This window comes from Mytilus californianus, unplaced genomic scaffold (genome assembly GCF_021869535.1).
Source record: "Mytilus californianus isolate M0D057914Y unplaced genomic scaffold, xbMytCali1.0.p SCAF_7, whole genome shotgun sequence".
Lineage (NCBI taxonomy): Eukaryota > Metazoa > Mollusca > Bivalvia > Mytilida > Mytilidae > Mytilus > Mytilus californianus.
In genome coordinates this window covers 51,350,539-51,363,152 of record NW_026262723.1, presented here as the reverse complement: position 1 = coordinate 51,363,152, position 12,614 = coordinate 51,350,539, and the positions used below count along the sequence as shown (strand labels likewise).

General features: G+C 32.6%; 1 protein-coding gene and 1 long non-coding RNA gene across 6 annotated transcripts in view; one reads left to right on the top strand and one right to left on the bottom strand.

The window, feature by feature from the left end:
- LOC127709751 (uncharacterized) overlaps nucleotides 1-12,614 on the top strand; it is a 133,978-nt gene that overhangs the window by 15,232 nt on the left and 106,132 nt on the right. The gene's annotated exons all lie outside the window — the stretch shown is intronic.
- LOC127709695 (phospholipid-transporting ATPase ABCA3-like) overlaps nucleotides 2,024-12,614 on the bottom strand; it is a 78,811-nt gene continuing 68,220 nt past the window's right edge. For all 5 annotated transcript variants that reach the window (XM_052215325.1, XM_052215324.1, XM_052215326.1 and 2 more), the window contains 6 exons: nucleotides 11,046-12,059; nucleotides 10,393-10,605; nucleotides 6,869-7,443; nucleotides 5,783-5,970; nucleotides 4,426-4,596; nucleotides 2,024-3,527 (listed from right to left, as the gene is read on the bottom strand). In XM_052215325.1, coding sequence (XP_052071285.1) covers nucleotides 3,071-3,527; nucleotides 4,426-4,596; nucleotides 5,783-5,970; nucleotides 6,869-7,443; nucleotides 10,393-10,605; nucleotides 11,046-12,059 — 2,618 coding nt within the window. In that variant the 3' untranslated portion in view covers nucleotides 2,024-3,070. The remainder of the gene's footprint in view (nucleotides 3,528-4,425; nucleotides 4,597-5,782; nucleotides 5,971-6,868; nucleotides 7,444-10,392; nucleotides 10,606-11,045; nucleotides 12,060-12,614) is intronic.

Genomic DNA, 12,614 nt, shown 5'->3' with positions numbered 1-12,614 from the left:
AATTTCATAGAGATCCATTCACTTAAACTAAAGTTAGAGTGCGAAAACCATTGTGTATTCGGACGACGACGCCGGACGACGACGACGCCGGACGACGACTACGCCAACGTCATACCAATATACGACCACAAAATTTTTTTGCGGTCGTATAAAAATTCAGCAATTTTTCTATTTGTAAACACGCATAACTCTAGAACTGTTGTGTATAAGTTTTAAAACATTTGGTTGAGACAAACTAAAGTTAGAGAACGGAAACGAAAAATTCAGCAATTTTTATGTTTATAAAGGGACATAACTCAAGAATGGTAAAAGTGTCACCACCAAATTTCGTACTTAATCTGTATTATGTAGTAATAAGCATTGTGTATAAGTTTCATAACAATTGATTGAGGCAAACTAAAGTTAGAAAACGGAAACAAAAAATTTGTACTTGATCTTAGTTTTGTGGTAATGAATATTGTGTATAGGTTTCATAATGTTTGGTTGGGGCAAACTTAAGTTACAGAATGGAAACTTAAAATTTTGCAATCTTTCATTTATAAAGGGGCATAACTCAATAATGGTTAAAGTGACGCTACCCAAATTCAACTTGATCTGTGTTTTATCAGTGGAAGTCAAAATTAAAAATTGCATTGTATAAAGCATTGATTGTAGTTGATTCAACTGTAATCATGGTCAAAGGAAGATAACTCCAATTTTAAAAATTACTTGATATTTAGAAGAAAATAAAATTTTTTCAATTTTTCCATTTATAAAGGGGCACAACTCTAGAACCATTAAAGTGACGCCACCAAAATTCAAACTTGATCTGTGTTTTGTGGTAATAATCATTGTGCATAAGTTTCATAACATTTGATTGTGCAAACTTAAGTTAGAGAACGGAAACTAAAAATTTAGCAATTTTTCCATTTATAAAGGGGCATAACTCTAGAACGGTTAAAGTGACGCCACCAAAATTCAAACTTAATCTGTGTTTTGTGGTAATAAGCATTGGTATAAGTTTCATAACATTTGGTTGAGGCAAACTCAAGTTAGAGAATGGAAAGCAATTTTGGGACGTGCGTATGTATGTAAGGACGGACAAGGGTAAAACTTAATACCCCCACCGCTACAGAGGGGGCATAAAAACTATACACATCCAGATGTGAATTTGCCTTACAACTGAGATAATTATTTCCAAAAATTAGATTTTAAAAATTTGCCAAAATGATCTGTATGTTCTTTTTTTAATTTTGGTTCATCTATATGTTTCGGAGTTAAGTGTGACGTCCATTTTCTCTGAACTAGTACACCTTTTTGTTTCAAGGCCAGCTGAAGCCTGCCTCCAGGAGCAGGATTTTTTCGCTGTGTTGAAGACCCATTGGTGGCCTTGAGCTGTTTTCTGCTCTTTGGTCGGGTTACTGTCTCTCTGACACACTCCCCATTTCCATTATAAATTTTATAACGCTAGAACGGTAAAAGTGATGCCATCAAAATTCAAACTTGATCTGAGTTTTGTGGTAATAAGCATTGTGTATAAGAGTCATAACATTTGGTTGAGGCAAACTTAAGTTAGAGAATGGAAACAAAAAATTCAGCATTTTTTCCATTTGTAAAGAGGCATAACTCTAGAACAGTAAAAGTGATGCCACCAAAATTCAAACTTGATATGTGTTTTGTGGTAATAAGTGTGGTGTATAAGTTTCATAACATTTTGTTGAGGCAAACTAGTTAGAGAATGGAATGAAAAACGGCGGGGGCATAAAAAAAAACAAATATTTGTACCAGAGATGTGAGAGGTCATGCATTTGATTTCAAAGGCAGGTTGAATCTAACTTCATAATCTTCATTTGCTCCTTTTTGCTAGGCATTAACCAATCAAAGTATGAACAAATCCTAGAGGTCATGGAGTCAAAATAATGTGTCTTAGAAACACCCCAAATCTCTTATCTAACTGTTACCTTACAAATTACCATATTAAAAGGGCATCTTGGTTTGTTGATCCGGTATTGTGGCCAATATCACTCGCATGTTCATGTTTTAAAAAAAAAAACATCAATTGATCAAAATTTGTGTTGACAGGAAGGAGTTTGTAATACGTATTTGATAGAAAGAAAATAGTATTTAAATTTTTTTTGTGTTAATTCAATTAAATACAGTCTAATCATCATCATTTAAATTATATCTCATATCAAATAAAGGGTTTAAAAAGGCCTTAAATCACACACACTCATTTGAGTTTCTTAAAAGATAATTGTTATTAAGATAGGTGGAATTGTTTATTTTATCACAGATAAGAAAAAATACAAAGAACACATACATAAATACACAGGTACAAAATATTACAAATGTCCTAAAAAAAATTGCTGAAACTATGCAGGACTGTTCCACTTAAACTGTTATGGTACCATGGAAACACGATATATATGTAGGTTACTTACAACTTAAGATGCAATTCACAATCATGTGCACTATTTGTACTATTAAATAGGAGTATTAAAGAAATTTAGGTACCACACTTCAAAATAAAACAGTCCTTTACAGGGGCGGATCCAGCCATTTTTAAAAGGGGGGGTTCCAACTATATGTCCCCATTCAAATGCATTGATCGTCAAAAAAAGGGGGGGGGGTTCCAGCCCCCAGAACCCCCCTGGATCCGCCACTGCTTTAATGAACAATAAGTTTTCACTGTGTTCAAACAATCCACCTATATAAATCGATTTTAATTACAAGAATGTTGATCTATAATTATTTTTAACAGTTTATCAATTCAACTACCTAATATTACCATCATATCAAAATTTAAATTTATACATATTATAAAAATTGAGCTAAAAAAATTTATTATAAATATATATTGTTTATGTGTTAAAAACCTTAATTTTTTTATACGATCAACATGTAATCAACAAAATTGCAAAAATCAGTATATATTGTTCTTAATTCTAAAATTATATATTCCACTTGATTCAATAAAATCTATGCATGAATGTCAGTACTATTTTTAAAAATCACTAATGTTTTGAGTACTCGTCAGACATATAGTTATTACACAATTTATCACAGTAAGAAACAAACAAAAATAAACAAATTAAGAATTATTACAACAACATAAACCACAAACAATAGAACACTTTTGGCAACATTGTAATTTTGTTTCTATCGGTGGAATTTGTGACCTTGCAAAATTAATGAAAACCTGTTCTAATGTTGTTTGACTAACAGAATAGTCTTCTATATTGTATTTAATCTTTGCTTGTTCCATTAATCCAAATATCTTGGCCCACGTCAATTTTGTGTCTTTAACATGATAATGAATCATTTCTTGATGTACATCTTTAATTTCACTGTCAGGAAATTTTTCTTTAATGAATCTCATTAATGGTTGAATATTTGGTTCTGTGCCATCTGATGGTGTTCCAACTCTGGCTAGTAGAGAATACCCTTCACCGAACTTGTTCTTTAGATGTTGTGGACTACCTAAACATTTAAACTGTCCATTGACCATGATAGCCAGTCTAGTACATAAGGCTTCACACTCCTCCATGCTAAAATATAAAGATGTCACATTGACCCCTTTTCATTTGATACTTAGTGTATGCTTTGTGTTTTGCTTTACCTTGGAAATTTCAAATTTTAGCTGAAGGAATCTTTTAAGCACTTTCATATGATATGGCACCAAAAAACCTATTTTAACCCAACACTTTTTTACTACATTAAATTTCCATTGATACCTTAATTTCAGAGGTAACTTTTAAATAAGATCTGTTGACACAGAGAAATGTCTCGCCTGTCTGCAGAAAATTCAGAAAAAGAATCTGATGGACAGCAATATTGCTAATTAATTCAAAATTGCTGGACCATGAACTACAGGGTCAGGACCTAGAAATAGTTGTCAAACTGATATGTAGTGATAGTAATGCAACTTTACAGGAAACATCATTGATCTATCACAAGTAGTTCTTATCAAACTAACTTAAGCAGAAAACTTAACATAGAAAATTGATTATTAATTGAAAGTCGCTGGACTTGACCTTCGGGCAGGGCCTCCAACTAGCTGTCATACTGATATGTATTGATAGTAATGTAACTTTATACAAAATATCATTGATCTACAACAAGTAGCTCCTATCAAACTGACTCAAGCAGAAAACTTAACAATTGATGACACATCCTCCTGTGCCGTTGCCTCCGCCGCCCAGAAGAGCAACTTTCTTTGAAAGCGAGACAAAAACGGAAATTAAATTTCAATGGTCACTTAACAAGAGATATAAAAAAATCAAGGTATGTCTAATATTTAAAATTATATCTAATGATATGTACGAACTTGAACTCCTTTAAACTGAAGTAATATAATCCATTTTTTTCTATAAAACATGAAATCTAGCTCCTCTTTACAACTAATATGGCAATTGTAAATGAAATTGGACCTCTCAATCTTTTTACCTATGTGATGTTAATACAAGCGTTCTCCCAGAATCACGTATATTGGATAAAACATCCCACAGATGTCGCCTAGCTACTGGATCCATCCCTGTTGTTGGCTCATCCAGAAATACTATTGGAGGATTGCCAACTAATGCTATGGCAGTGCTCAATTTCCTTTTGTTACCACCACTGAAAGAACAAAATAATTTATAATGTACATTTAGTCTGGGAAACATGATTTATTTATTAGTTGCAATTGGCTTTGATTGGCCATCGTACCACATCTCCTTATTTTTATTTTGAACAAGCTTTCAGTAACTGTGTGTACTCTTCGATTGTCCTATATGTTCTGCTATTTATTTGTATTGTGGTCCTGTCATGTGATGTTGTCGTTTTGGTGTTGTGTTTGACGTTGCCATAAAAGCGGGAGGTTTAGCATGCCACAAAACCAGGTTCAACCCACCATTTTTTTCTTAAAATGTCCTGTACCAAGTCAGGAAATGGCCATTGTTATATTATAGTTCGTTTCTGTGTGTGTTACATTTTAATGTTGTGTTTTTGTTGTGTCGTTGTTCTCCTCTTATATTTGATGCGTTTCCCTCAGTTTTAGTTTGTAACCCGGATTTGTTTTTATCTCTATCGATTTATGAGTTTCGAACAGCGGTATACTACTGTTGCCTTTATTTATGTCTTTTGTCTTTTTGTTAGATGTTTTTTGTGCTTTGTGCAGAGCTGATTGGTTAAGGCCTTCTCAACTGACTTTTTTCAATATGGTCTTATGTTGTGCTAGTACATTACTGTCCTATGTAAGGAGAGGGTTGAGAGCTCACTAAGATTCCTTAACCCTACCACATGTGCCTGTCCTGAAGTCAGGAGCCTGTAATTCAGTTGTTGTTGTTGGTTGCTGTCTGTCATATATATTTTTTCAGTATGTTGATTTTAGGTCATTAGTGTTCTCTTTTGAATTATTCCACATTTGTTTTGTCAAAGCTATTTAATATAGCTTACTTTACTGTATTGTTGAAAGCCTTACAGTGACCTGTAGTTGATTACATCTACATCATTTGGAATAAACTGGATAGTTGTCTCATTGTTATCATACCACAAATTCTTATTATTGTATATGTGCTCCTTATCCTATGCTAACATCAGAATTGAATACAGACTTTTGAAAAACCATGAAATAGGACATCAGTATTGAGGAATTTAAATTTTGTTAAATCAAAAGGGAATTTCAATAAAGAAATTCAATATTTTTGCGAAACTTGTTGTAACTATTAAATTGTGAATTGCTAATTTATGAGTAAATATCGAATCGAAAAGATATCATAAACATTGTTACTTATAGAGCATGTATCAATTATTTTCTTGTTACCTATATGCTTTAACTAATTTATCTGCATGTTTCTGTAACAGAAGTGATGTAATCAGTCCACCAACAACCTCTGGTATAACATTCTCCTGAACCCCACGTAATCTGGCAAACATGTATAGTGTCTCACGTCCTGTCATCTGGTCAATCAAGGCATCATACTGTGGACAGTAACCCAGTCTTTGTCTCACCTGAAATACAAGACACAAATTTTGAAGCCTTTATAGCTAGATATTTTATCATTTAAATTTTATTAAATTGATTAAGGTGTAATCAGGAATTTCTTCAAAGTCATTTATAACTTAATACTTTGTCTTAAAAATTTAATTGTCTTCAAAACCATGTACCTTTACAGTTCAAAGCAAATATCTGTTTTTTTAACAATAATCTCAGAGAACATGTGACACACAGAAATGACCTGCCAAACACTTCTTAAAATTTTTCTTATCTTGTCACAAGGCCATTGTGAATATATTTTCACAAACTCTATTTATCTAATTATTTAGGCCAGCTGATTTCCTTACTATAAAAATTAAATGTGGTATGATTGCCAATGAGACAACTCTCCACCAGAGACGAAATGACATAGAAGTTATCAACTATAGATCACCGTACGGCTTTCAGCAAAACCCACACCACATAGTCAGCTATCAAAGGCCCCGAAATGACAAAATGTAAAACAATTCAAATGAGAAAACTAAAGGCCTGATTTATGTACAAAACAATGAACGAAAAACAAACATTATATACAGCAACACACGACAACCACTGAATTACAGGCTCCTGACTTGGGATAGGCACAGACAGAATATGGCAGGGTTAAACATGTTTGCGCCCATCCCTCCTCCTAACTTGGAACAGTTGTTAAACAGTACAACATATGAACAAACTCTACAAATCAGTTGTAAAGGGCTTAACTCATCAGAATGATACAAAGCATAAAGTCAAATGGAAAAAAGGTACTCTTAAGAACATAATATTTTGAAGACATAATTGACAATACCTGTTCCCCACAGTCAGGAAGACTTTATTTCTCCTTTAAGAAATATCAATTTTCAGGGAAATGATAGAACATTAAAACATACAAACCTCTGTAATATTTTCTGTCACACTTATGCCATCCAAATAAGCATTGCCAGATGACATTACTTCATCTCCTGTCAAAATTTTAAATGTTGTAGTTTTACCAGCACCATTAACACCAAGTAAACCAAAACATTCTCCCTCTGGAATCCCAACAGCTGTATGATCAACAGCAAGATTGTTGTCATAAAACTTAGTCAATTCTTTCATAATGAGGGAGTCTGTATTAAATAGTTCATTCAAGGATGCATTTGCAAGTCTAGCTCTCTCTGTGGCAACATCTGTATCTTCTTGAACTATGGATACATTTCGGTTTGGTCCTAAAAGTGGTGTGTGCTCATTGATAACTTCAGAATCATCTGATAACTGTGAGTGTGTTCTTTCTTTTCTTTGTCCAACTGCATACTGAAATCTGTTCAGGTACCGGGATTCAAGAAATAAAAGGAGACTAAAGTATGAAAGCCCTTGTATGGCCAAAAAAAACAACATTCTACCAATACCATTCTTTTCCCATCCTAAATAATTACTACTCAAAGGAAAACATCCTTCAGGTCCACATTTATCATCTCCTATATTTACATCTGAAAGAAATATCATAACAAATCTAATATGCAACACAAGACAAAATAATATGTACTACGGTAGTCCTTATTTGAAATTTGAGACTCTTATTAACTAATGATTAGTAATGTTTGTATCCTAAAATTCAAATAACTTTCAAAACTGCTAATTATGAAACTGTTGTGGCAAGAAGAACTGTATTATATATACTGAGGTTTCATTATTATTTGTTGGGTACCAATTTTCGAATGTAGGACAGAAAGTCACAGACAAAAAGTCACGGACAAAAAGTCACAGGACAAATAGTCACAATTCAGTTTTGAGATTATTTTTCTTTGAAAAAGAAAATACTTATTTTAAATAAACATTTTTGTATTTTTCTTGATAAATTATATAAAAAGAAACTTTGTAATTAAAATTTATTTAATAAATATCAATAATGATCTAAACATTGTTAAGAAAACAAAATGTAAAAGTGGCTTGGTACTTCAATGGCTTCATGGTGCCAAGAAATTTATCCTTTGCATGATTAAAATTTAATAAATTTTCATTTATCAAGACGAATGAACAATTTCCTAAACTTTAGAATGAATATATGTTATAAAAAGAAAATATTTCAAGATCTTTCTCTTATATATTCAAACAATTGTTGACAAATTATTTGTGACTTTTTGTCCTGTGACTTTTTGTCCTATCAAATTTGTGACTTTCTGTCCTGTGACTTTTTGTCCTGTGACTTTCTGTCCGTTTACCCAATTTTCATAGATTTGTATGATCTAGCTAAATCATGAATTTAAGTGTTCAGAGAAGTACAAATCTCTTTAGGCTTGAATACAGACTTTTGAAAAACCATGAAATCAACTATTCATAAAACTACACCCTTTTCCTCAATCCACAAAAATTGATACCCACAAAAATTTCTGAATCCAGTAAGTAGAATTTTGACCACAAATCAAGATTAACATATATTTCTGTTTATATGTGACAAGGGAAGATTTAACAGACCACAAATCAAGATTAACATATGTTTCTGTTTATATGTGACAAGGGAAGATTTAACAGACCACAAATCAAGATTAACATATGTTTCTGTTTATATGGGACCACAAATCAAGATTAACATATATTTCTGTTTATATTGGACCACAAATCAAGATTACCCGGTAACATATATTTCTGTTTATATAGGACCACAAATCAAGATTAACATATATTTCTGTTTATATGGGACCACAAATCAAGATTAACATATATTTCTGTTTATATGGGACCACAAATCAAGATTAACATATATTTCTGTTTATATGGGACCACAAATCAAGATTAACATATATTTCTGTTTATATGGGACCACAAATCAAGATTAACATATATTTCTGTTTATATGTGACAAGATTAATATATCTTTCTGTTTATATCAATATATGTGACAAGATTAACATATATCTTATAAATATAAAATGTGTGGTTGCCTTAGTACTAATGAAAGGTTAAGGTCACTGCATACAGAATAAAATGCTTCACTGAGCGCAGCCTGATACGACCGCAGAGGTCGAACCCTGAACAGTTGGGGCAAATTTGGACACAATATTCAAGCTTGATACTGTCTGAATTTGGATTGTGATCAAATTTTTGACATAATGTAGGTTTCTGACACAAAATAAATGTGGTCAAAGATCTTATAAATCCATTGCGCAATACTGTGCAATTGAAGATTTCTTCTTGAAACTATTCAAAAATACGAAATTTTAAAAATTTTGAAAAAAAAGTATGAATCCCTTAAAAAAATCCCCCCCCCCCCCAACTTTTTGAAACCTCCATTGGAGCAATTATCCCCAAACTCAATCCCAGTCTTTCCTTTGTAGTATGGAACCTTGTAGTACAATTTCAGAGAGATCCATACACTTACACACAAGTTATTGTCTGGAAACTAGAAAAATGCTTGTTTTTGGCCCCTAATTCATACATGTTTGGGGCAATTAACCCCAAACTCATTCCCAGCCTTCCCCTTGTAATATGGAACCTTGTGGTACAATGTCAGAGAGATCCATACACTTACACACAAGTTATTGTCTGGAAACTAGAAAAATGCTTGTTTTTGGCCCCTTTTTGGCCCTTAATTCCTAAATTGTTGACCCCTTAACCCCTAAAATGTATCCCAACCTTCTACTTGTGGTATTAAACATTGTGGTACAATTTTAGAGCAATCGAAATACTTATACACAAGTTATTATCCTGAAACTAGAAAAATGCTTGTTTTGGGCCCCTTTTTGGGCCCCTTATTCCTAAACGGTTGGGACCATCATCCCCAAAATCAATCCCAACCTTCCTTTTGTGGTATTGAACCTTCTTAAAAAAATTCATAGAGATCCATTCACTTAAACTAAAGATATTGTCCGGAAACCAATGTGTCTTCAGACGACGACGCAGACGACGACATCATACCATTATACGATCCCAAAAATTTTTTTGCTGTAGTATGAAAAGCAACCAGTGATTTAGAAACAGGAAGACAATAATTCAATAGCAGATAGCAGATCATTTCTGAAAATTTTGATAAGATAAGGAATTTTCTATTAAAAGTAAGTCCATGTACACATGTTTTATTGTAAAACTTAGCCATTTAAGTAAATAAAACATATTCTACTTTTTTTTAAATCTGAAGTATCATATGACTTTAAAGATAATGGACAATACTTTCATTTTACCCCTATGTTTCATTTTTAGCCTTGGCACTTATGACATAATGGTTGGCAGGAGGGATCATCAAATCTGTTGTTTCCTAGATGACTCAGAACTTTACCATGTCATATAGAGCAAGTTTGATTCAAGTAACAGTGAACAGTACCAGAGGATAATCAATCTGTTCTAGTTATGTCTTTTAACTATATGGTGGAGTGTTCATTCATCTACCAATATACATTTTATACAAAATTTGACATTTTAAAGTAAAACTAGGCAACTCTTACCTTTACAACAAGGGTTGGGAAAAGCTTTACATAGTCCTATTATAGGTTTACACACTTCCAAGTATTCATAGTTCATATAATAATCCATTAATCCCTGTCCTAGGCAGAAATTTGGTAAGAATGTCAAGAAGACCCACTCTAATGCTTTGGCAAGATCTTCCAGATCCAACTGTGGTATACCCAATATACCTACAGCAAGGATTGTTGCATCACCTGCAAATGGAAATTTAATGTCTATATAATATAGAACCTAAGCACCTTTGCAAGATGTCATTGTAATTGTTCATTACCGGTATTTTTTGTTTGTGACAATGTTTTATCATTCACTCTGGCATATTTACAACATTAATTTATCTAAATTTCCAATGGCGAATATACAATAATGTTCATAATAGTGGAAGTTCATATATAGCATACTGAAGGCAAGTAAATCCTAATCTCTTCTTTACCTTTCCTTTTTAACATTCAAGTCACACACTATCTAAAAATCTAAATATTGTAGATTTTCCTAGCAACTGGTAATCTTAAATTAAAAATTAAATAATTGAAAAAAATTAAAATTGATTTTTGACACAAACATTCTCTTATTTTTTCTTGTCATTACAAAATTTAGGATGTCAAAGAAACAAATATTGTTTTTTACTTCTAAATACCTGATAATATGTTGAACATTGTCAGCCATACAAATCCTGTAGAAGGAACAGTGAATATAAACGACAACAAATACATAAATGGTAACATAGCCCATCCATACAGTATCAACAGCAGGGCCATATGACCAACATGGCTGACAGGCTTTAGGTATGCTGTTATATCAAAAGCCACAAATGTAATAATCAGAAAGATACAAGGAATAATGTAATTTATCATATCCCAACAAAAAGTTGAAAGCCAGAAATTGATTGGGCTTACTCCACTAACAAACTGAATGTGTTTCGCCTTGGTTGCCCGCTCTTTGATAAGGAACAATACAAAACTGCTGGATAGGAAAGAAATTCCAAATACAAAATTGAACGATATTGTGAAACCAGTTGTACTGCCTTTTGTTTCATCTCGAATCTTTTGTGTCTGTGTCCTTGGCAACGGTGAGTTGACTGTTGATAATGTATAACCAGTACTGTTCATAACAAATTTAATAACAGAGTTGAACATAGTTGCCAAGGAGATGGCTGATGAGTGAAATGATTGGTCATTAAAGTATGCTGTAGCTTTGATTTTGTTTGTCACATTTACAAATTTGGCCCCAACAATGTAATGAAGATTATAGTTTCCTAGACCATCAATTCCCTGTTGGAAAAGATAGTCATCAATATTGACAAACTGACTGTCTCTCTTTACATTCACAACCTCATCATGGGATTTTTTAAACTGCATTTCAAAGAAATGTCCTATCATGTTTAAATCTTGCCCACCTCCTCTTTCATTATAAACAATTGTATTTCTACCATAAGCAGATACATTCAGTTTCAATGGTGGAGAATCTTCTGGCCCAGGAAATGTACGGACAACAGTAAGTGCCATAATTGTATAAAACAATGGAATGGCCAGTTGTGTAATTGTGACAATTTTGTTTCTCATCGTATGTTTAGCTCTTTTGATGAACATAGCACAAAACTGTTGCAAAAATAATGCTGTTCCTTTATTTTTCTTCAAGTCACTAGTAACCACTAAAAATAGAATTATAATTAATTTAAAACTGTTTTTAATTTAATTTTAAATTACATTACGTCATAGCACTTACACATTTCATTCAAAATGTCCAAACTTAACAGTGTCTAGACTGGAAATCTGTTTTAACTGAAAGCTTTTATTAGTAAATAATAATGAATATTCTATTGTTATTTTAAATATGTATAAATTAAATACAAACAAATTAATCAGTCCAGAAAGGGTTCATTGTACAATTTTTTTTTTGAATTACCTCTCTTACACTGCTTTTAAATTGTCCATTAACCAGAAAACCCTTGTTTTTTCCCCTTTTTTGCCCCTAATTCCTAAACGGTTTGAGCCATAAACCCCCAAAGCTTATCCTAACCATTCCTTTGTGGTATGGAAACTTGTGGTATAATTTCAGAGAGATTCATACACTAAAACACAAGTTATTGTCTGGAAGTTACAAAAATGTTTATTTTGGCCCCTTTTTGGCCCCTAATTCCTGAACTGTTAGTACTATAACCCCCAAAATCAATCCCAACCTTCCTTTTGTAATATTGAACCTTATG